At 38.3% G+C, this 25,721-nt stretch overlaps 2 protein-coding genes across 2 annotated transcripts in view; both read right to left on the reverse strand.

The window, feature by feature from the left end:
• LOC128860053 (uncharacterized) overlaps positions 1 to 25,721 on the reverse strand; it is a 130,723-nt gene that overhangs the window by 22,269 nt on the left and 82,733 nt on the right. Inside the window, exons 4-5 of the mRNA XM_054097281.1 lie at positions 20,983 to 21,113; positions 11,137 to 11,367 (exon numbers count right to left, since the gene is read on the reverse strand). Coding sequence (XP_053953256.1) covers positions 11,137 to 11,367; positions 20,983 to 21,113 — 362 coding nt within the window. The remainder of the gene's footprint in view (positions 1 to 11,136; positions 11,368 to 20,982; positions 21,114 to 25,721) is intronic.
• On the reverse strand, positions 11,550 to 13,605 carry LOC128860054 (cilia- and flagella-associated protein 157). The gene has a single exon (XM_054097282.1). The coding sequence runs from the start codon at positions 13,444 to 13,446 to the stop codon at positions 11,638 to 11,640; it is 1,809 nt and encodes a 602-aa protein (XP_053953257.1). The 5' UTR covers positions 13,447 to 13,605; the 3' UTR covers positions 11,550 to 11,637.

Genomic DNA, 25,721 nt, shown 5'->3' on the forward strand with positions numbered 1-25,721 from the left:
TCCTTCTTTTTATTCCCATTTTCGATTTAAACATTTAATTTGCTAATAGCAAAACGGTTTTTTTTAATACTATTTAAAAGAATTATTAAAATTGTTTAAGTCATTTTTTTTTTATCTTCAAAGCGAAAATTAAATAATTTCTGTAACATCAATAGAGTCGGAGTTAAGAGCGGACGCGCGAATCGCCATTCAGAACGACAGTCAGGCTGCACCCAAGGCTCTGTTATTCTTTTCAATAAGCCCTGAGTGCAAAGCGGGATTACATTTATGTGACATTCGTTTCAAATGGGTCGCGGAACATAAGGGGCATATCCGAAAATGAGGTAGTGGATGGATAGGTTTGAGCGGTTGCGGCTTTATTGCTAATAGAACCTGAGCCCTTCGTAAGCAAGTGACCACATATCAATAAGGAAGAGCTCAGAAGTGAAAAACTGGGATTACGAGACATAAGCAGGGCACAGTTCGTACTTTGGGGTATAATTAAAAGAGATTTAAACATCTCATAGATCTCCTCAAAGGATAAACTGAAAATGCTCACTACCATCTACAGACTGTGCACCCAATTGTAAAGCCTCGCGGTATAGTCACGTCTGTTGATTTTGAGTCCTTCCCCCGGAAACGCCATTACAGTTGCTTTTCGAATGCGATACCAAAGCATGAAGAAGAAGTAAAAATCTGTTAGAAAAAAGGCAACTGCGCTTAACCCTACCCGGCTCTAGCCTAGACTTTTTACAGAAACTGAATCTAGATTAGGTTTTGCGAAAAGTAGAGAGCAAAAAAGACCTGAAGATCGAAGTGCAAAAGTCCTGTTTAAACTATAAAATTCTATTAGTTTAACTCTCTCAGTTTTCTTCCCATTTACTTGAAATTATGACACAAAATTATGGATTCGTTAAACTTTTCAAATGTGTGAAGAACACAAAAATCGGTTTAAAAAATTGGTCAAATGAGCCAAAATTCTCACTAGTACCAGGTTGCCCCTGCACAATTCTTGCAGTCAAACTTCTATAATTCCCTCAATTTTCCGGTGATTTCCTTGAAATTTTTTCATATGTAACGAACACAAAAATCGGTTAAAAACACAATCAGTAAAATGAGCCTAAAGCTTCACTAAGTTGGCCTTACTATATTCTTTCTCTAAAAACATCCAGAAAAAAATGTGGAAAATTAATTTCTTTTATGGATATGGAGTACGTAAGTAAAGTTTCACCCAAATCAAAAATGTGTCGCTCAGAAAAGTGTTCGGTTCGTTAAATAATACGAAATGTTTCCGGGTCTGGCAGCTAGACGATTAAGGTCGCTGACTGCTCCTTTATTCAACAGCCTGGGGCGGGGCTCCAACCTAAGTCCCATCAGCCTTCTCCATCACATGAAAAAAACGTTGGAAGTCTCAAAATTGTATCAAAATGGTGTCAAAATGCAGCAAATGGGCAACAAGTAGGCTAGCAGATCTGAATATGATCTACTCAGCACAGAAAACTAGAAATAGTTTGTTACATAAAACTATCCCATGCAATTTTTAGGTCAGAAATAAAATATTACTTGGGCTGGTAAACTAAGCGAAGCAACAATATAAATATAGCCGCAAACCGTCCACCATACAACGTTGTGTTGAACTAATGATCAAACTTAATATCACATCCGACGCGATTTTGCCACCAGTTACAGTTTTCCCACCAGCCTTGAATCCAAAACCTATTTTTATCGCGGATTTGCTAAAATTTCCCAAAGAGTCCACCTCCTCTAATGAATACGTCCAACATTTCAATGAAATCGTTGCTCCTTAAAAAAACTAATGGGAGTTCGTTTATACAGATGGATCTAAAACAGACATCAGTACATCGTTTGCAGTCACAAACCAGCTTGGTGTCACAATCGCAGTCGGTCCTTTACCTTCTTACTTTTCAGTATTCACAGCGGAAGCAGCTGCATTGCTTGAAGCGGTAGTTTATGCCTCCGACAAAGGCGACAAATTCATTATATACAGCGATAGTTAATCTGTAATGGACGCTCTATTGCACTATTCTAACGAAACTCCAATAATCATCGAAATCCGGAATAATATCTTATCAAATACAAATTCCATAAGGGGCATGCCGGAATACAAGGCAACGAGTGCGCTGATACCAGAGCCAAAGAAGCCGCCCAAGAACCCCGTTCAATTCAGTGCACATTTTACTCTCAAAGATATTCGGAAAATTATACTAAAATCTCTTGAGGATACGTACAATAGTCAATGTATTAATTACCAACACCACTACAAAAAGTACAATCCTAATGACAGCAAGCCCATATGTCCCACACACACGTCTTCTCAAAACCTCAATATATTTACACGCCTTCGAATCGGTCACACTATAACCACCAATGTTCACATCCTAAACGGCACAGTCAAACCAGACTGCTCTTTTTGCAACTCAGACGACTACACGACAACACACCTCCTCGATACCTGCCCAGGATTGGAAAACACTAGAAATGAAATTCATCCTAACCTTGAACTTTCGAATCTGCTCAACAACACAGATGATAATAGCATTAACTTAATTTGTAAATTTATTAAACTAACTTAATTAAAACTTTAACTCTTTGCGAAAACTATGTATAAAATTATACTCAACTCAAACTCACACTACCCACTAATCTTCTAATACTTCCTCAACCACCCTCTCCCATCCTCTTGTATAGCTCCTTATCTATATTATTACTCTAGTTTCAAATGCCATAAGCCGAAGGCCCTGGCAGCCAGTGCTTATTTCGTAAGTGGAATAGTTATTAATAGCTTTTACTCGATTAAAGAAATAAATAAAAACATTTGTCGTATTTCTGGACTTTAAGTTGAATATTGAGCTTTAGTGTTAAGATGTTCCACAAAATTATTCACCATAATTTTTTACATCGAATTGCTGTATACCTTAGGGGTGTGCGAATATTCAAAATTTCGAACTATTCGAAGCGAATCGAATCCTAGGATTCGATTCGATATTCGAGTCGAATATCGAATAGTTCGAAATATTCGAATGGTTTGAACTATTCGAATAGTTCGAACTATTCGAATTATTCGAATGGTTAAAATAGTTCGAACTATTCGAATAATTCGAATAGTTTAAATAATTCAGATAATTCGAATATTTAACTGAGTGCACGCTTTTTTTTATTTTTTTAAACGATTTTTCTGAAGATTTCAGGTCTAATAAAAGCAAAATTAACATGGCTTAAAGTTCATTGTTTAATCTTCGGTTAGGATATCATTATTTTTATAGAATTAGTAGTTTTAAATAACTTGATATAGGTTTTTAAATGATATCGATTCTTCTAATCGTACGTATCGATCGACACATGAAATGATTTCTATCTTAGATGAATGGTTAATCACTAATCTCTTATGCATATTACAATTCTCCACTACAGTTTGTTCTTAAACCTGTTTTCTAATTTTAATGAGTGTACATTCAAGTTTATACTTGGAAGCTACATATATCTGCTTAGGAAAGGAAAAAATAAGTTCATAAATAAAATAAAGTTCATGAATAAAATACCATTAATTTCATATCAAAAAAATGCCGAATGCAATTGGCTTTTCCAAACATATAGTATTATTTTACATGACAAGTGTATCTACAGCCACTATCAACGAACTATTTGGTGGTTGATGGCAACTATACTTGGAGTCCTAACTTTGTCCCGGACTCCAAGGACTAGAATTATCAAGTCTGTGAATAGTATCCACAGCTACTGATCATGTATTACTTTAGTGAATATGTGTGAAAATATATTTGTTGATAAAATATTTAAATATATTTGTTGATAGAATTACTATAATAGAATAACCTGTTTAGGATTTTATTTCTTCGGATAATTCAAATCGCTCGAAATATTCGAATATTTCAAACTATTCGGAAATTCCGAACTATTCGAATATTTCGAACTATTCGATATTCGACTCGAATATCGAATCGAATCCTAGGATTTGATTCGATTCGAATCGAATGGGATTCGCACACCCCTAGTATACATCATACATCTAAAATGGAAGAATCACATGGTTTTCTCTGCTGATTTACCATAAGAATGCGCATAAGCGTGCAAAGTGTGACCCGGCCGCTCTTAAGAAAATTTATACAAAAGCATTCAAATAGCCGATAAATGCATACTTTTTTCTACTCTCTATCAGAGTTCATTGGTGTAAGTTGGAATTTTTTTGTGGGCTGTACAGTGTAATTGAAATTGTCCCCTTGATATTACGTCTTCCAAATTTGTATTACAGATTTAGGTACATATTTATATATTGAAATCCATCAACAGCTATTTAACTTAATCCAGTCTACCAGCCCTATCCAAATTTACTTTAACTAATTCTTCTCCGCACATAACCAATAATATTTCATAGTATTTGGAGCGAGCAAATATTCTTGTTTGCCCTTGTGTCAGTCCTCATTCTGCATATCTTCAATAGATTTTCGCCTTTTTATTTTTTATTTTCTGTTTTTCATTTTCATTTTTTTATTTTTCGCTATTCACCTCCAACGTCAGCGCTATGGTTGAACTATCATTTTTACCTTTCGAGTATATCTGAATATTGGTTTTTGAACGAGTTTGTGTGCCACTTTTGTGCAAACACTCGCTCAAGAGTCAGTAGTTTTTTGTAGCTTTAACGATTTTTCTCTTTGATGTTTTATTTTACTTTATGCACACGAAGGCCACCAGTCCCAATTGACTAGTTTTTCTTCTTTTTGCAAATATATTTGCTCACATTCGTGCATTTGTCGATTCTCGATGGCATGCGCGCGTATGGTGCGTTGGCACGTTGTCAGTGTTTCACGTGATGCTGCTGCTACTGCTGCTGTTCTGGTTTTTGCTGCTCTTACTGCTACGGCTTAATTGCAATGCGTTAAAATGGTGCTTTTCCATACAATTAACTTTGGATTTTCAACTATGCGCCCGTGCAGTAAACTCACATACATACACACTGATCTATGCGCGTGTGGGGATGCGTGTGTGTGCGCTAACACGTGTGTAAAATAGTAAATGTGGGTGTTGTATTCGAATAAAGTGAGAACAGCAACTGCCAAACAAACACTTTGTGCGCACACACACACACATATATATATCTGTATCTGTTTATTTTTAATCTGTATATATTTGTAAAAGGCGAAAAATTGTTCGGTATTACAACTCACAGAATTTCAAATTGGATTGGCTGCCATCAACGCGATCATGGCTACTGAATACCATTACTTTACTGTGGCTGTTTTAGCCTTTAACATTAATGTTGTGCAAGTGCAAGTGTGTATGTACGAGTGTGAATATCTATGTGTATACATGCCCAGTTGGAAATCGATATCAGCTGTAGTCTCATATGTACAAGCAGACATATCATCGAAATTGAAATAATAGAAAATACACCTTGGCACGTTTATAGCGGAGGTGGCCAGTCATCTAAAAAATTCTATCTTCGCACATCAATTGAAAATGCCATAAGAGACCAATACGGAGGATTACAGTCAGCGTGAAAATAAAGTGCACAACACATTGACATATTGATAAGTTTTGACTATTTTTTTTTTATTATTTTTATTTTTTTGTTATTATTTTTATTATAAAAATTTAGTTTCTGCCACAACAAAAACAATAACGCTAAGTTCTAAGTTTCAGAATTAAAAAAACAAAAATTTTAGAAAAATTCTAAATGCGCAGTTTTGTAGCCCACTCTATTGTGGTAAATTGAAGTCAAAATTTTAATCACGCAAAACTTGAATTGATTTTTGGGATTTGTTTTCGGTGAGGTGTTGCCTATTTTCTTCCAAATAAAAAAAAAACGCGAATATTATTTATCATTTAAAAGACTGACATTTCAATACAATTTTGTGGAACTTTTACAAATAAAAAATTTTATCTTCGTACGTCAATTGAAAATGCCATAAGAGACCAATACGGAGGATTACAGTCAACGTGAAAATAAAGTGCACAACACACTGACATATTGATAAGTATTGACTATTTTTTTGTTTTATTTTTTTTTTATACAAATTTAGTTTCTTCCACAACAAAAACCAAATACGGCCAAGTTCCATACTTAAAAAAAAAAATAAATAAAAAATTGGGAAATTTTCACTAGAAATTTTTTTTGATTCTAAGCGCACAGTTTTATGGCCCACTCTATTGTGGTGTATTAAAGTCAGAATTTTAATCACGCAAAATTTGCATTGATTTTTGGAAGGTGTCGCCTATTTTCTTCCATATAAACAAATAACGTGAATATCATTTCTGATTTAAAAGTCTGATATTGTAATAAATATTTGTGGAATTTTTACAAATAAATAATAAATAAATAACAACAGGGCCATACCTGATGGCTCGTCCCAATAAAATCAGTATATAATTTAAAAAATTGTTCTTTGTTCTTTGTGAAAAAATGAGGAAACCGGCCATATCAGAACACCAGCATAGCAGAAAACTAAAATACCTGAAAGCGGCCAGGCAAATTATTCAGAAATGGTTCGAAGTTGTTTGGAAAACTTGGTTGAGTTGTGTTCCGCGAGGAACTTTTCATTAGACTAAAATTTATGATCACAAACATCTGCACTTTCCAAGCGGAAGTAGCTGCTATTGAAGGAGCAGTCCATTGGCTACTGATTAGTGTTATCCCCTTTAAAGATATAAGGATTCCATCTGATAGACATACGGCAATTTATGCTGGAAATTTTTTATATGGAAGATAAAGCCTAGCACAGTCAGGAAAAAGAATTGACAAACATCAACGGTATTTTGTAGGCACCTAAAACTTACATTTTATTATACATAAATTCCATTTGCGGAACAACATCAACGCACGCCATAAATAGGAGGAGGAATTCGGCCAAACACCTAAAAAGGGTGTAGGCGCCAATTAGAGACAGAGCGAGAAATTCAATGGGCTATAAAAGCGCATACCCGAAAAAATTCTGAAAAGTAAATTCTTCTGGTTAAAACTTCAAAGTTTTAATGGGATGTTGAAAACATTTAAAAATGTTCCACAAAGTTTGTAACTTTGCATCTTGCGGTATTTCCGCAATCTTGTCTTTGCAAGCGCGTAGTTCTAGTTGTATTCGTCGCATCGGTTCACGCTAGAGCTTTTTGGAAAGCTCTTTTCACGTGCTAACACGTGTTTGATTAATTGTTGTTTACTTTTAGTCGTTCGTGAGTTATAGCGTCGCAAACATGGAGCAAAATAAAGAGAAAATACGGCATATTACTACTACGATAAAGGCAAAAATGCATCTCATGCTGCCAATAAAATGTGTGCAGTTTATGGACCCGATACAGTTTCCATTTCCACCGCACAACGATGGTTTCAACGTTTTCGTTCTGGTGCAGAGGTGATCGAAGATGCGCCACGGTCCGGAAGGCCTGTCGTCGAAAATTGCGATAAAATCGCTGAATTGATCGAAAGAGACCGGCATAGTAGCAGCCGTAGCATCGGCCAAGAGCTGGGCATGAGTCATCAAACCGTTATAAACCATTTGAAGAAGCTTGGATTCAAAAAGAAGCTCGATGTATGGGTGCCACACGACTTGACGCAAAAAAACATTTTTGCCCGTATGGATGCATGCGAATCGCTTCTGAATCGCAACAAAATCGACCCGTTTTTGAAGCGGATGGTGACTGGCGATGAAAAGTGGGTCACTTACGACAACGTGAAGCGCAAACGGTCGTGGTCGAAAAGCGGTGAAGCTGCCCAGACGGTGGCCAAGCCTGGCATCTCGTTGAGAACTCGTCATCGAAAAAAAACGGCGCATATTTGACTTAAATCGCATTATTATAACCAATTTTATGAACAATTGAAAATTCAATAAAAATACCGCAAGACTTTTTTTCTAACCTATATATCTAAACTATATTTTTATAAGATAATATTGGTGTGCTTATAATTCTGTAACCGGGTGTATGTGAGAAGAAATCGTAGAACTACTTAATATAATAAGAAATCGTAATAGTGGTTTATTTTGTTAAAATATAATTATTTATATGCCAGTTCGCTGGCGATATTGTCAGAAACTTCTTAGTTGAAGGGATGGCTAGTCAGAGCATAACCGTGAGGTGGTTTTTCCGAGTAAAGAGCGAATGCGGCTTCCTTTGGCTACTTATGGTCTACTCTGCTCTTGAATAAGTGGGTCGCAAGTAAACTCAGCAAGCGTTTAACCAAAAAATTACATACGGTAACTTTCTGATCTCAGCTAAGTCTGAGGTATTCAAAAGAGCTACCAACAAAACTGCCACTTCTGATATTATTATTTTGTTTATTTCAAGCCTAAACCAAAAATAGTTTTAAATGTCCGATGGATGTCTATGCAATGAGACTCAACACATCGTCGAGTAACTTTTCAATATTACCAAAACCCCTTCCCAACTGTTTTCATTTTAGTCCACTTAAGTTCATTGAAGACAATTTCCAACTGGGTAGTTGAATGTTAGCGCCATTAATGTTGGGTAATTGAAGTTTACGATATCTCTTCTTCGTTATGTGAAAGTCAATGGATTAAATGGCGAATTGAGACATTCGAAGAGTATTCATATGACAGCTCGTTTATTTTTCCAACGCCATAATCCATATACGCTTATAAAACAGACATACCAATGCATGTACTCGTATACCTTCATACACACATAGATATTAACACATAGCAATACGCATAAGTATGGGATAAATGTGCGATTATTGCTTTGGGGCAAATATGAGTAACTGAAGTGGCAAAAAGTGAAATGGCAGCAAAGTGGAGCGATTATGTTTTTTAATTAAGTAAATTGAAGCTGGTAAATTCAAGGGAGGAGTGAAAACGATGGTGAAAAAAAGAAGAGAGAAGAGGAAGAACACGTACTCTAATTCATAGATAATCATATAAATTTGATAGTTTAAGAACTGATAAGTGCTCTAATCGCATTGATTTGTGGAAAGTATGCAGATAGAAGTGAGATTTTTAAGTGATGAGTAAGCAGTTATTGATAAAAAATTAAATTATGACTGAAATAGTTTCCACAATATAATTTTATTAAAAATACAGTTGGTTTTTTTGCGAAAAAAACAAGGTTTGGTCAATAGGTGGCCGTTGTTCCTCATAGATTGAGAATCCCTCTTCTTATGTTGCTCTTTGCTAAACATTTCGCAAGTTATTGCGCTCCCTTGCGAAGGGAGGTCTTTCAGGTCCTTCAAAACTTAATCCTTGCTCGTTCACTTTGGCATTTCCCATTGTCTATCTAGGTGTCCAAGTCAACACAACCGTTGAATTCTTATGGGTTTTATGGATCCTTATAGACCACAGAGCTTGGGTAGAATAGTTCTCTGAAATATCTTTGGCGCATTTCCAGCACTGTTCGATATTAATCACGTTTCTGCGACATATAAAAGGACGGTCATAGTAAATACCTCTTGGAATGACTTTTGTTTAAAAAGAGAGCCCACAGAGTCTCAAATAGCAATTATTGCAGAGTGTTTTTCCTAAGACTGCAAATATGCGAGGGCTTTCTGTATATTGTCTCGAACTACTATACTCTGTCGTCGTTTATCGCCTGACCAAATACATTTTTAAACTTCTCTAAATTGGAAAACAGCCGAAAGGACAGCGCTGATGCTGAGGCCACTAATATCAATGAATGAGTATCATAATTTTGTAGTACACAGCCCGACCACTCCTACTTTAACGCAATGCAAAATTAGGTACTTGTAGACTTCGCAGACAAAACTCTCGCTGATCGTGTCGCTCTGGTTACAAGTTTGACCTAACTTACAAGCATTTAATTATCTGCTGGTAACTGAACTGAACAAACGTGGATGCGACGTCAGCTGACCCAAGCCCATTACAAGTTTTTGTAAACAGATGCCTTCGATATAGGCCAGAAGCCAATACCATTAGAGATTCGAAAGAAAGAAGGGGGCTGGATGCGGCATCTTCTACGCAGAGTAAATGGTGACTCAATAGAGGCCGCAATTCACTGGAACCCCCAAGGAAGCCGCAGACGTGGAAGACCAGCGAATACCTGGAGACGACTACTAAAGTCAGAAACCCGCGCCATGCAGCTTAGCTGGAATTAAGTTAAAGACTGGCGCAAAACCGACCCGAATAGAAAAGATTCGTTGCGGCCCTATGTTCCAAACTAAGACTCTAAGAATTTATGAGGATGAACTGAACAATCTAAACCTAGACTTGGTCGGAGCGGGACATTCCACAAGTGTTCAGCATTTGAAGACAGGGGTTGGTGAGTCCGTTCACGGAAGGCTCGAAGCTGAATGGAAGGGCTAAGTATTTTGCGAGAAGCTATCCATCAAACTTAAGTTCGGATTACCGGACTACTGCAGTGTCTTCCACTCGGAAGCAATTGATTGACTCCGTACTTAAGTAGCAGCTCTCACAAATTTCAAACAGCAAAAATTTACTTCGTCGTGATTAGAGCTCTGCGCACGATAATAGTGAGATCGAAACTGGTCGGGCAGTGCTTGGCTTTCGTTTCGATCGCATCCGAATTATTTGAAATTAGGCTCATATAGATACATAATCGTAGGCAGAATAGGACAGGACATTGTCCGCGAGATATGCAAGCTGAGAGACTCGGCATTACATTGAGTCATTTTTGCGCTAGCATGAAACGAGTCACACAATTGTAATTAGTCATCGCTTCGTCAGTAGATCACAAAATGCTGCAAATCAATTTTGTATGAATATATTTCTATTGCATTGCGGAACCCTGCTTGCTCTCTAAAATTTATATGAAAGAGGCATTAAAGTATCGCAGTGTGATAAGTGGGCCCCAACATATTTTTGTAATTCCTGATTTCACCGTCTTGGATCCCATTATCTTCAATGAGGATGATTCCCAGTAAAGCTAGTGGTGTTTCAGCTCACACCGTACACAACTTTGGACCTCTGTTAGATTCTCGCGAGCAGATATCTTTGATCGTAAAATAGTGCAGTCCACTGGCAGTCGTGTAACTATCTAATTTGGAGATACCCCAAGCAGATAGCGGCGCCGACATCTTCCTGTATCTTAGGGCTATCAATCTAAATGACAATAAAGGTCCTTCTTCTAGATATTTTAGCCTCCCACTTACTTGTATAAAAAATTATAATGCATCTCTTAAAGCACTTTCTTAAGTTCACTTACCTGTATGAGCCAAAACGAACGACCTGGACAGCTTTGTGTGGCTCCGGCTAAAATACGTTTCGGTTTCGACGAACCCAAATGCACAATGCAGCCACAGCGACAACCGGGACCAATCTCTTGACTGACCTCAGTGCGATTGGCGGCTGTAAAAGTAGCGCCACTGCTCTCGTAAATGCAATCCCAAGTATCAGCGATGGCTTTGCCGCATTTCTCTGTCTCCACAGAGGGACCCTGTGTGATAAAAATAAGAATAAATTTATTATGCAGTTATCAATGAGTATTTAATATATAAAAAGAGACTAAAAGGCAGATTAAAATAATTGAATTAACTGTTAATAGTATGAGGCAATCTATTGCTATTTAGGTAACAAAATTACAAAATTTTCATTTTTATAAAATCTTTTATTTCACTTCAAAATATAATACATCTAAATATGTGCTAAATATGTATGTGGTAATAAGTCGTTTTGCAAAAAACATCAAATATATTTTTACACATTTTCAATAAAACAAATTAATCGAAAATTCTTCATCCCCCTCGTCATATTCTCCATCGAAGCCGGTTCGTGATCCCGATTCGGTGGCATGTCGCGATGCCGTTTCTCCGATTAAAGAATGTCGCGACAGTTGTGGAGTTCTCAATACCTGTGACTCGCTTGCAAGTCCTGTCATTGACGCCGCCGAAGCTTTGGCGGTAACACGACCAGCCGATGAGCCATATTCAGTACTGCTGGACTCACCCTCATCCTCTTCTTCCACCTTCTCATCCTCGGCAGGCACCACCGTTTCGATCGCCTCGTGCGACGATGACGCATACAAGGTAGAGCCCATTTCCACATCGAACAAGTTCTGGCCACCCAATTCACGTGCTTTTGGTATAATTTTACTCTCCACCTCCTGTATTTGATATTCGGTAGCGACAACATCTGTGGAGGCGGCCTTGTGCGCGGTACGCTTGAAGATTTCCATCAATGAAGATGCGGTGCGTGGCAGTAAGCCCATTTTGCCGGGTTGGTAGATACTTGAGGTCGAGCGTGAAATCGACTGCACGGATGGTGTCGACGGTAGCTTGTCTGAGTGACTACTTACAATATCCATCAACTCGGTGAGTAGGTCATGACGTCGCAGCTGGCGCATTGCATCTTGGGAGATGCTCTCCCTTACACCATCCTTGGCCCCATCCTTGGCACACGGTCTGTGTATGGCTTCGATGGCTGATTGTACGGTACTCTTGATTTGTATGATAATGTCACGTAAGCGTTGTATTTCCGTTTCATGCTGCTGATGTATCGCAATGAAACGTGATTTCTCCATTTTCAGCTCTTCGATGCGCTGTTCCAGGTGGCGTATCTTCTTCGACATGTCCTTGAAGTTGAAACGCTCACATATGTCACGTTTAACAGCCGTCTCGTACAACTTGCGATACTTCGCGACCTCAATGTATTTGGCCTTGAGTTTTTCATAGTTGTCGGTGAGCTTTTCGATTATTTTGATCTTATTTTGTGAATTGCGTATCAGTTGCTTCTTCAACTGATCCATCGACGCATACTGCTCGGTCATTTCTTTGTGCCGTATGACCTGTTCATTGAACTGCTGTTGCATTTTAATTTGAGACAGCACCAATATGTCGATCTCTTTCTGTAAAGCGATGTTCTCGCGTATTAGACGACGCGTGTAGCCGGCGTTGCGTATCTCACTGGAACGTGTAAAATCCTCTGATACTTGCAGTAATTTGGTTTCGACCTCCTTCTTTAGCGCATCCTTTTCAACCACAGCCTTTTGTTCCATAGTGTAAACCATATCCACATATGAGCGCTCCTTCTCCTTTAATTCCGTTTCCTGATCGTCGAATTTGGCCAGCAGAATGTCACGTTGTACGCGAAACTCGTCTAGTGAGTTCAGTTTACCATTGAGCAACTTAATTTCCGAAGTCAATTGGTCGTGCATAGATTTGTACTTAGCTTCGAGCTCCTTTATCTTCTCCGCCGATTGTGTGTTCTCTACTTCGCGTATTTTGATAACCTCATTGAGCCGCTCTTCCAGCTCGTGTATAGTTTCGTTGCGGTCGCCGAGCACGCGTTCCAAATGCGCCGCCACATCGGTGTGGTCCTCCTCGATCTCACGCAGCTTTTCCTTGAGATTGACATTGTTGTCGTCCAGAGATGCGAGATGGGTGCGTAGGCGTGCAAGTTTCTGATTGAGATCGGCGATGGTAAGTTCGCAGAATACGCGATCCACATTGCTGAGCTTATTCGGGTCTTTCTTCTCGTCTTTCTTGCCCTTTTTGCCTTTAGCTTTTTTGGGTGGCATTTTAATAGCACACTTGGTCTACAAATTGAAGCGACTACGTTACTTGAAAACAATTAGTAGGTCGATGTATAAAATTTTGAAATATTAATATCTTTTCAAAAGACCGTTTGAACCGTTTTAAAATAAATTAGTTCGCAAAAATTCCTTTAAATAACCACGCAGTCACGTCAACGTTTCATATGAAAATATTTTCACTCAAAAATTTGTTTTGATTTATCGAACAAACAAACAAATGTGTGCTGACATCGTCACTTGGTAACCATGCAACAAGTTGACATTCGCATACTCATACATATACATACACAGTTACAGAGAGTTGCCAACGTATGTGATGCCATATTAGGCTAAATGCCGGCACACAACCGGTCGTAGGCATAAAATCATTACCCGCAAGCATATGCGGGTGTTTTCTAAGTGTTTTGTGCGTACACTTTGCATGTTTTTAGGCGCCGCACTTACAACTCAATTACACGCGCCTAAAAACAAGCTCAAAATAATTGCATGACATTTCGAGCACGCCTTTCAGCGACCAACTTAACGTACCGCGCCAGCGAACAGAAGTAGCTGCACAACAGCAGTGAGCTAAAAGATTTTCCTTGCACGGTGTTTCGTTTTGGGTAAAAGAGAGTTGAGAGTATCTACAAAAAGTCCATAGGACGTAGGTGTGGTCTTTCTGCGAAGAACACACACAGGCTGTATAAGACAGTTATCTGACCCATTCTTGTTTACGGGATGGTGGGCGGCTGCCCACAAAACTACCATTAAAAGCAGGATTCTCAAAAAAGATGTGTGAGCGGCGCTCTAAGAACCACATCATCTGACGCTCTGAATACTCTTTTCTGCTTATCTTCTCTAGACTTGGTTGGTAAACAGAACGCAGGTAACATTGCTGCTCGGCTTGCCGCAACTAATTATTGGCGCGATTTGAACTTTGGATACTCGACCATTGCACTCTGTCTGGGTTCAACAACTTCTTTTGTTTGTATTAACCACGTTTGAATAGGTAATTTAATACTGGGATTCTAACTTGACGTGAATCTCTTGACAATATACCTGGTACGAAAAACTTCTTACGGTCCTTTATTGATGAGTCTAAACTTGGCGATAAAGTTGGCTTTGACGTTTACTGATGAAGCCCAAAGTAAATGTTTCAACTCGTCTTTCTAATATCTGTAGTGTTTTTCAGGTGGAAGTTCTAGGCGATAATGAGGTCAGCTACCGGGTTAGGCAAAAATGAGACTATTTGAGAAATCTATACTTATTCTGATAGCCAAGCGGCGATTAAATCTCTTGCAAATGCCGTGAGATGGCGGAATATTTCCGCATCCAATTGATATGGTTGTCAGCACATAGTGACATACCAGGGAATTGTAAGGCAGACAAATTAGCGAGAGAGGGCCACTTGCCTCCCTTGCCTTTTGGTATGGTGATTGTAAGCATACCTCTCTCAACCTACTAACTGTACACTCAACTCTCGAGGCGCTGAAAAAAGCCATTGTTCGCGAGTGGTCTAAAATACCTGCGAGTCACAGTCGGGCAGCTTGCGTTTCGTTTCTGGACCGTATCAAGGCTATAGCCAAAGCAAAAGGTAGTCATATCGCGCAAAAGTGAATGGATTCTTAATTTTATATTATTTTTACACATTTTTTAATTTAAATTGAATAAAAGTAAATTTTCAAACTACATTTATGACCTTTTTAATTAGTTACATTTCGAGTACCGAACCCTGTATACAAAACCCCACGCGAAAGAAAGAAAATCCTAGTTGCGCGCCTGGCTGCCGCTAACAGATACACTTTTTGACTTAAATATAAGCACTAGCAAAACACTGTAGAACCCTTCTACTGACGGTGCGTCCATCCTTAGGACCATTTATGGCATATCCACTTAAAAGTTTTAACTACAAGCTCTCGGCGCTGCACTGATCTTCGCGAACATGGCTTTGCACTAAAAAACTTTCGCACTGCTTTTCGTAATAATTTTAAATATCGTTACAAGCGCCAACAATGCTGTCAAACTAACATACACGCGCGCACACATACACACACCCACACGTATACATACATATACATACTTGTATACAATATTAAGTTGTAATGCGAACTACTCAGCGCACACACACGCTTATGAGCACAGGAGAGTAAGCCCTTTTGAGTCGCACCGCTCCGCACAGACTTTGCTGTGAACTGTAACAAAGATGTTGTCTTCCACTTATATCACCATTGTTGTTGGTTTGCTATTTACACATGTGCGGGCAGCTGTGCGCCTAAAAACCCTACTTTACAGCAAACAATAAACCAACTATGTATGTGAGTGTGTGTGTGTGTATGTAGATGGATGACGACGTCGACGGAGTTGGAGGCGGATGATAGTGGCGTTGGCGTTGGCGCTGCCTGCGACGTCGTTGCTGGTGTTAATGTTGGTGCTAACGTAAGCTGCTATACAAAACAAAAAAAAAACAAAAAATAAAAAACAAAAACAATACAAACAAAAAATGAAGCACCGTAAATTCCCAACACAATCTAGTTCAAGTGTTGGAACGCTGACACCTTCCCTAAAGGCACATAAACTATCTACGCACACACATAAGCATTGGATGCATTACATTGTAGAGAAAATCTGGACTAGTAAAAGAAATTTCTGATTTAGAACTAGTACGATTTCGACAATTGTGAACTATTGCGCTATGCATCGTCTGACATGTGCCTTAATCGATTCATTTGATAAAAATTTGCGCTTACACCCTTTCTGAGTGTCTGGCTGAGCTCCTCCTCCTCTTTGTGGTGTGCGTCAAGATGCCAAGACATTCGTCCAAGATGAATGACATTCGCCCCGCAAAAGCAGAAGAGCTGCGGAAGGTGCTAAGAAATTCCCTCGAGCTCCTTCGGTTCATCCGTGATCAAAAGACTCCCACAGCCTTACAAGTTGGCTCCGATCGGTTACTAGCCCGTCAGGTATTCGGTTGTGTGCTAGGCAGCAACGGCGATAGTATTCGTTGACGAGAACCGCTAGTAGCAGTTGTTTCTCTTTGAAGTTCGCCTCGCTTTACTGTCTTTGATGCGGGGTCTGTGGTAGCTGACCCACTCGATCTCTCATAATCTAGGGCTGGTTCGTGGTAGACCCCACGGTTGGTGGATGGTTCATCCTCCTCATGGACCTGTTCCTCTCCGCCCCTGAGAGCCCCGCGAGGTGATGTTTGCCCAGCTTTGTACCCCTGCTCTTTTTGTTGTTGTTTATATTCATCTTGCTCTTACGACTGCGTAAGTATTCTCAAGCGGTACCAGACATCAGGGTGAGTTATCGTCTAAACAACAATTCCTCCCGGTGCCTAGACCCATTTTGAGATTCGATTAACCCCTGGCGTAGCAACAGGTATTAACGAAAGGGTCGATTTGGCACATCCTACAACACATTTCCGGTTTCTTATGTATGAAAATGTGGAGGAACACAAACTAGTGGTGGTAGCAAATTCACGAGAAGCAAACCAGTTCGACACTAGGCGGCTTCCCAGCAGCGCCCACACTCTCAGACATGTCAGTTAGCAAAATCTACAGCAAAAACAGCATAAGAACAATGTTAACCACAAGCCGCCGAACCATGAGTGTGAACAAAAGACAGTAGAAACAACAAAGAAAAACTACAAAAGCAACAACATCTTCAGACAAGTGCTGGTGCACAGCCACTATCGCTGCGTTGGTCGGCGAAAATCGCCTTATGACAGGCCTTTCATGCTCAGGCTTTTATGCACACTCTCTCCCTGAAGTCATCTATTCACCCCCACATTCCATGGTCGACTACCTCGCATGCCCTTTAGAGTACTCAATGCCTGACAGCTTTGATATGGCTCTGTTGTGCGCACACAGCAATGCGATGGCGTGGCAGCGTGGCGACGAGGCGCGAAATTATAATTTCCGCGTATAGACAAATGCAACTCTGCGCGAACGGAAATGTATGTGGAAAGTAAGGCGAGCAAAAAATAAACGAGAACAAGAATTCATGAAAGTAAACCTCTAGCTGCCGCATCATAACTATTGTGCATGAGCAAGGCAACAAAAACGAAAACGAAAATGATAACTAAATATGGGTAACAACAACAAGCACAATGTACTGGTAGGTACTATATATTACGCTGCGTGTCAGTCTTATCATTTGTCTTGCTTTTGTTGTATAATATATAGGTTGCTGTAGTTGGCTTGGTTACGCGCAGCAAAAAACTTATTTCACTCATAACGAATTATTGCTGTTGTTGCTACTTTTACCCACTAAATATTTGCACTGTTTTTCCTTTGTTTTCTTTCTCTGGTTTTGTACATCACACTTTGCATTATGCTTGTTTTGGTGTTTATCTTGTTCTTTGAGTTTTTCTACATATACTCTTATACTTATTAAAAATTTTTTTTGGTTTCATTTAAGTTGCCTCCTTTTGTTGTGGTTCTTGTACATCGCTTGTGTTGGTGTATGCGTTTCTTGTTGTATTTTTTGTTTTTTTTTTTGTATTCCATGTCCCGCTTTTGTTTTCTGATACACTTCTGCGACTGCTGTAATCACTTTTACCAGAGTTTATAATCTTTATGATTACTTACTTCCTCAATAGGGGCCACCCTGTACCCCTGTTTCTACTATCCGATTATTTCAAAAGTGTTTTGATGTGCGCTTGTGCGCTTAATACTAAATATGAGTGTTGTGTTGTTGTCGGTACAGTGACCTCCTCTTAATGGCATCAAGCGGAAGCGTATAAGACAAGTTTTTTAGCGCATAATTAACTACCCGGCCATAAGTTTTTGTAAGTTTTCTCTGCGCGAAATAATTTTTCTTGGCTCGTAGTGGATTCCCGCTTGCAATTAAGTGGAAAGCTTAATTAGCTGATTTTCTTCGAAAGTTAAATTAAAAATGGAAAATATATAATATTATTTATTTGCTCAACAAAGTAAGTCCAAAGCAAGTAAAGGGGTATTTAAGAGAGTGGCTTAGTAAGTTGCTACAAATGTATGTAAATAAGAAACACTCCACTCGAGTGGGGCACTAGCGTTGGCTAAATTTACATGAAGAAATTCGACATAAGTTCAGCACGCGATAGGCGTTTTTTTATAAAAGACTGGCGCAAAATTAGTCACCCGATGTGGTTTTTGATTATTTTTTTACTGAATACAAAAACTTGATTTGAAGTGATGTCCATTACTTGTCTATCTAGTTCACAACTGTCAAATATGATTGACGTACAGTAAATCTTCCGGCAGGATGATTAAATTTGCGCCACCTTCTATGTGAAGGGTGATCGGGTTGGAGGCACTTTTGCTGCTGTTAAACTAAATACAACATTTTCTTCAGTTTTCATTGAAATTTCATCATATAAAGACTTATGGCTCAACAACGTTTAAAAATCGTCCCATTACTCGGATTACGAAAGTCGATGATCTGTGAAAAGTGTTCTTCGCGCGCTCAGGTCAACTTATGGTGTACTATATATGTTTTTTCAATTTTTTCCTTATTGGCTACGTCAATGAATTATTATTATTTTTTTATAAAAAGGTGGCGCAAAATTAATCATCCAATTCGGTTTTCCAATAACTTTTTTATTAAATAAAAACTGATTTTGGGTGGTGATAATAATCTTCGTTTCGACCTTTACGCACTCGATTTCGCGCATGATAACCGCTTACACGATTTTTGCCGATTTCAGCAAAGCGTATTGCCGAGTTTAACAGCCGCTTCTTTCTTGGCTAACCAAGCGAAGTCCTTCTCCACCTGATCTTTCCAACGCCGAGGAGGCCTTCCTCTTCCTCTGCTACCACCAGGTGGTAGCGCATCGAATACTTTCAGAGCCGGAGCTTTGGAACCATTCGGACGACATGACTCACTCAAAGAAGTCACTAGATCTTTACCCACTGCGTTATGCCAATGTCGCCGTAAAGCTGATACAGCTCATTGTTGCATCACTTGCGATACCCGCCACTGCTAACGTGCAAAGGTCAAAAAATCTGTCTTTTAAACAGTCCAAAGGACGCCTCATCGGATTTTGTCATCGTCCAAGCTTCTGCGCCATTCAATACCACGGGCCCGATGAGAGTCTTGTAGAGTGTTAGTTTGTTTCGTCGGGAGAGAACTTTCCTACTTATTTCAGTGCTTAGTTCGAAGTAGCACTTGTTGTGAAGAGAGATTCTCCATTAAATTTCAAGGCTGATACTATTATCAGTGTTAATGCTGGTTCTTAAATAAACGAAGCCTCTCACAACCTCAAAATCACAACTATCAACAGTTACGTGGGGGCCGATACGCGAGTGCGCCGACTGTTTGTTTGATGGCAGGAGATCCTTCGTTTTGTCCTCATTCACCTCCATACTCATTCGCCTTGCTTCCTTATCCAGTCTGGAGAAGGACAAACTAAGAACCTGGTTGTTAATGGTATTTAGAAGACTTATTTCGCGGTAATTGGCACAGATTGCACTTCTGCCTTTCTTCTGAATTCCAATCGGCAGGCATGCTTTTATACGCCCATATTTTTCATAGGAGCTGATGCATGCACCTTACCTTGCCGCCATGTTTGAGTAGTTCAGGCGGCTCCGGAGGCTTTATTGTCCTTAGCTACGTTATCGCTAATATTAAGCGCTATTCTATAAAGAATGGACGTATAGCGAGGTATGGGTGTGTAAATAAAAGTTTACTTTATGTCAGAAAATTTGGTAATTTTTTGGTTCCTTTTTTCCTTTTTGTTCACACCAACACTGTAACCATTGAACCTAGAACAGCTGAACCTCTAGAACAGCTCTCCTTTGTAAGACTATTAAGAAACAATAGAAGTAGAATTCTCCTTACTTACTATCTTTGACGCAATAACTCTCAATAAAATTCTTAAATATTTAGAATCACTGTCGATTTTCATATCAACTTATCATCAACCAACCGACCAAATCTCAAATTCCACACAATTACTGAAATATATATCACAACTGATTGTAGCCATTAGACTTTAAATATATAACTTAAATTGCACTATAAATCTACAATTTACGAGCAGCGCGGAGAAAAGACCAAAGCACCAAAGCGCCAAGGCGGACAAGGGACAAACTGCTGCAAGCCAGCCGCCGGAAATGTAGACGCATGCTTTAAAAGTTTACCCACAACAAATGTGCACAAATACACACAACAAGCCGGTAATGTGACGCGTTTAGCTTAATAAAAGATTCCCTAGAACAAAAACAAAGCGAAAGCGTACGGCAAGTAGCAGAATAAAATCACTTAACTAAATACGCGGGAAAAGTTTTAAATTATGCACCACAGAATGCCATTTGCCAATGGTGGTTGGCCAAGCGGCAAAGTGGTCTAACGATACGCTGATCCGGCGACTGGCTGTGAAGAAATAGTTAGTTGCAAGCTGAGAAAGTCCGGTCGTTTAAGGGGTGGCTTGGTTGTTGGTTGCTTGGTTGATGGTTGCTTGGTTGGTTGGTTATTTGGCTGCCTTGTTGGTCTATTTCTTGTTGTTGTTGGTTTGTCGTTTGACTCACCACTTGTTTAGTTACACTTTTGAATTGTACTTACTTCACAGAACTTTGCGCCATACCGCGGTGGGGGCGAGTCACAAAATCGATAGCGATTACGCGTGCCACCTAGACAATTTGTCGAGCAGGGTGTCCATTCGCTCCACGGTCCCCAGCCGCCAGTATCGGATTCTGTCATAACGAGATGAGAGGCATGACAATACGTGAAGGATAATGTAGATGTAGACGAGGACGTAAACGCAAACCCAAGCGCAGGCATATCCCATTCATCCGTGCAATGTGATTAGAGTGGTCCACAGCCAGCGACACATCATCGCAGAAGGCGTCATTCCAGCGAGACACGCAATACATAGCAAAGCGGTCGGACGAAATGTTGTAATGCAATGGCAGCGAAGAAGGAATATGAAGACATGAAAAGAAAAGAAAAAACTCACATTATTGATGGAAAATATGACACATGTGGTTGGTATATTCAATTTTTATACTCTGTATTATTATTCTTTGTTGTTGTTAATGATAGCAAAAAACACGCTGATGCGTGGGTGCATAAGCCAACATAACGAGGACGATTAGTGGATGCACACAAATACGTATACAAATAAAATCAGCTTGTACGAATATGTAGGCTAGTGTGACAGATAGAGCAGTTCGGAGGGGGTTTTGTGTCTGCGATTATCTGCGCTTTTTCAAATGGAGAAGCCAAGTAGTCCAAGATATGTTACAATAGTGGGCTGATGCTACCGCAGGCACGCCGCGTCACTGTGGCTGCGATTGCTTTGCTGTTGGCGTGGGTGTTGGCAGCTCCACATCATTTGACAATAGAGAGTGCAACTACAATGACAATTCTGACAATACCAGCAATCCCTTGAGGGCGACATAATCAAATGCGTTACAAGCAAGCAAATATGAATAAGTATTCGCGTAAGTGATTTTGTGGCTATGTATGTATGTGTGGTAGGGTGCAACAGTTTTTATGCAAAACAAAAAAATATATATAAACATTATTTTATTTTAAGATTTCCTCCAAAACATTTGGGAAAAATTTTAAAAGTTATGTGAATTGTACGGTTTTGGAAATACATTCAGACATCGAATAGAATTAAATTTCAAAACAATTTTTTTTCCAAAAAATCATGCCAAGTATTAGTAAAAAATAAGCTTAAAATATTTGCAAAAAATTTTCCGGCAATTTTTTTTAAGACTTATGCCAAAATATTTCGAAAAATATTAAAATCCATGTAAATCATACGGATTTGAAAATACATTAAAAAATCTATTTTTTTTTTTTATAAATAAAACTCATTCTGAAAAATATATTTTTTTCGTTTCAAAAAATTATACCGAGTAATAAAAAAATATTAAATATGCTCATGCCAAAATATTTCGAAAAAATATTAAAATTTATGTAAATTATACGGATTTGAAAATACAATAAAACATCGATTTTTTCATAAATAAAACTAATTCTCAGAAATATTTTTTTGTTTTTCAAAAAATCATATCAAGTAATAGTAAAAGTTAAGCTTAAAATCCTTTAGCTTTAGCTTTCCAGCTATTTTACTTTATTTTAAGGCTTATGCCAAAATATTTCGAAAAAATATTAAGGTTTATGTCAACTGAACTATTTTGAAAATACCATCAAAAATCGGAAAATCTAAATTTCAAAAATATTTGTTTCCAGAAAATCATACAAAGTAGTAGGAAATTAAGCTTATAATATTTGCAAAAAACTTTCCATCAATTTTATTTCATTTTAAGACTTCTGCCAAAATATTTCGGATAAATATTACGATTTATGTGAATTGGTCCGATTTGAAAATACCATTAAAAATTTGGTCGTGAATAGGTTACTTTTCCCAGAAATTTAAAGCGCGAGAAAATGCCGTTCTAGTGATATTTCAGATATCTAAATCATCCAAAATTGAGCAGAGTTACTTGCGTTTTCTCTACAGCTATCTTCCAAACTAAGTCAAAGATAGCATCGAAATTCAATTACTTCAATTTTATTGACAAAATTTTTTCTGCCGAGCTTTTAAAAGTTAAACATCTTCTAATAATAATTGGCGCATACGCCCTTTGTTGGGTGTTTGACCGAGCTCTTCTTCCTATTTTTGGTGGCGTTTTAAAGTTTTTTTCAGGTTTACGACGACTTCAAACGGCAGTTGGTTTTTTATGAGTAGCTTTTACATGGAAAACATACACTTGGAGGTTTGCCATTATATGCCGAGGCAACCGTCATTAAAAACAAATGTCTTCTATTATTATTGTTGAAAAAATTGTTAAAAATTTTGATATTTTGGCAGAAATCTCAAAATAAATATAATGGATTTTAGAATTCCGGTAGAAAAACTGCAACTTTTCTTTGGTGAAGCACTCTAATGTACATACATATGTATGCAATCTAAGTGTGTGAGGTTATCATTGACGATGTCGTTGTGGCCCAAGGCTTATACGCGTAATTGTGCATTGTACGCTTGCCCTGCATTCGCGTGCTATCAACTCGATAGCAGTATAAAAAAAGCTCATTGCGTGCATGCACACGCACATACATACATATATAAAAATACCGTGCAGGAAAATTCGCTAACAAGGGATGCGTTTAAGGAATTTCGAACCATCGTATTGCGATTAAAAGTGACGCCTTAATTTCTCGGCAACTCTATCCCAGTCATGCATTTGAAGATAATAGAAAGGGATAAATTAAGGCCTTTTTATACTATTTTTTGGCACACATTTTTAATTCGTGTGTATTTATGCTAAGAGCTTATAAGCCTCGATATACAATTCGTGGGATATTTTCATGGTGAGATTTTTACAAGAAATATTTGAAAAAGTTTCCATTTATTGAAAGGGAATAATAAGTTTGAAAATATCACCTAAAATAAGAAGTGCTGAGCAGGTTCTGCTAGATGTTTTTAATAAATCATATCTCATTCCTATATCTCAATATTTCTGTAGTTTAATGTTTAGTTAATCCACTTGTGAGTTATTGCGTTCCAAGTTGTGGGTAAAAAAGTGAAAATTCGGTGCATTCCTCAGTACCACTACGACCGCGATGAACTTAGAGCAAGTGGACAAACAGTTTGTGTTATTCATGGATCTAATGGAGCATGTCAATACCGTTAATTGTATTGACGATTTTGCAGTTTGCTTTGTTTTTGATAGGATTGAAAAAGAAATTGTTTATCTATTTGCATGAGGACTTCTTCAACCGCGGAATAATTAAATTACCATAAAAAACTATTTTGATTCTTGACAGCATCTTTCGAAGGAAATTATTCTACCCTTCTACTGATCATCTTAATATTAAGGAAAGCATAAATTTAAGGCTTGTGGTTCTACTTTTGTGCTATTATTTTCAATTCGTGTATGTTTAGGTGAAATGGAGAGATTAAGGAGAAATGGAGAGATCATAGGGAAATGGAGAGCTTATAGAGGAATAGAATTATAGTGAAATGTAGAGGTTATGGAGAAATGAATCGTCGCTTAGAGATTTGGATAGAATGATGAGTGAATCGTTGAAACAAGCGCCTATTGCGAGAACTTCGGTGCATCTTAACTATCATTTGAAAGCAAAAACAAAAAAGAAAACAAAAAAGTAGAAAGAGTTGTTGAAATGTTAGAAGAAGTTTATTGCTCTAAAAGAATTCTTAGTTGAAAAGAAAATGTTTGCCGAATAGCTTGAATATAAATTTTTGGGAAAAAAACACACGTAAAATTTAGAAAAATGCATGAAATTTTTATTTAAATCGATAGTAGAGTCCATATAATTTAATGATTGAAGATTATGTCATGCAAATGTTGACCGCGACTGCGCTTCAAATGGTCCATCCGCTTAGTCCAATTTTGGCATACTCTTTCCAATGTTTTCGCCGGTATCTCAAATATAAATGCTTTAATGTGGTCTTCCAATGCGTTAATTGAAGCAGGCTTGTCTGAATAGCCCCACAAAAAATAATCTAAAGGCGTTATTTCGCAAGATCTGGGTGGCCAATTGACAGGTCCCGTACGTGAAATAAAATGTTCACCGAACTCGCCTCTCAACAAGTCCATTGTTACGCGTGCTGTGTGGCATGTGGCACCGTCTTGCTGAAACCACATGTCATGCAAGTCAAGCTCTTGCATTTTGGGCAAAAAGAAGTTGGATATCATTTTACGGTAGCGCTCACCATTCACAGTTACGTTACGATTCGCAGCATCTTTGAAGAAGTACGGTCCAATGATACCTCTAGACCATAAACCGCACCAAACTGTGACCTTTTCTGGATACAGTGGTAGCTCTTGCAATTCTTCTGGCTGATCTTCACTCCAAAATCGTCGTTTAAACCAACTGTTTAAAAAGATAATAGCTAAAAAATCACCCGTTATTTCTTCCTTGAAAAAGCGCCTCATAAAAAACTATTTGCCGCTCGGAGTCGGCTTAAACTGTATTCGCAAAAGTTTACTCAACTTTTTTTTGGCCCACTAGAGTTTTCATGCCCGAACCTAAGTTGTTTTCAAAACGAAGCGAAAAATGGTTACAATATTATATATGTAGACGCATACAGTTAGATATCATGGGAAATATTTTCGCGGAACATTTTTACGCCATAGCTCGTACCTGAAAGAGTCGTTTTGACCTTTACTTTAAACAACTTCTAAAAAAACAAAATTCCAAAGCTATTATTAGATTAGCCGAAGGCCCTAGTCTTTAGTGGATTAATTATTTGTAATTAGTTCTCATGTAAGTAAATAAATACATAAATTTCTTCCGAAAATTCTAACAGGAGTCTTCTCAGG

Source organism: Anastrepha ludens, chromosome 4, assembly GCF_028408465.1.
Source record: "Anastrepha ludens isolate Willacy chromosome 4, idAnaLude1.1, whole genome shotgun sequence".
NCBI lineage: Eukaryota > Metazoa > Arthropoda > Insecta > Diptera > Tephritidae > Anastrepha > Anastrepha ludens.

Bases quoted from the DNA above. Each gene is read 5' to 3' on its own strand.
- LOC128860054 (XM_054097282.1), bottom strand. From the start codon at position 13,446: ATGCCACCCAAAAAAGCTAAAGGCAAAAAGGGCAAGAAAGACGAGAAG.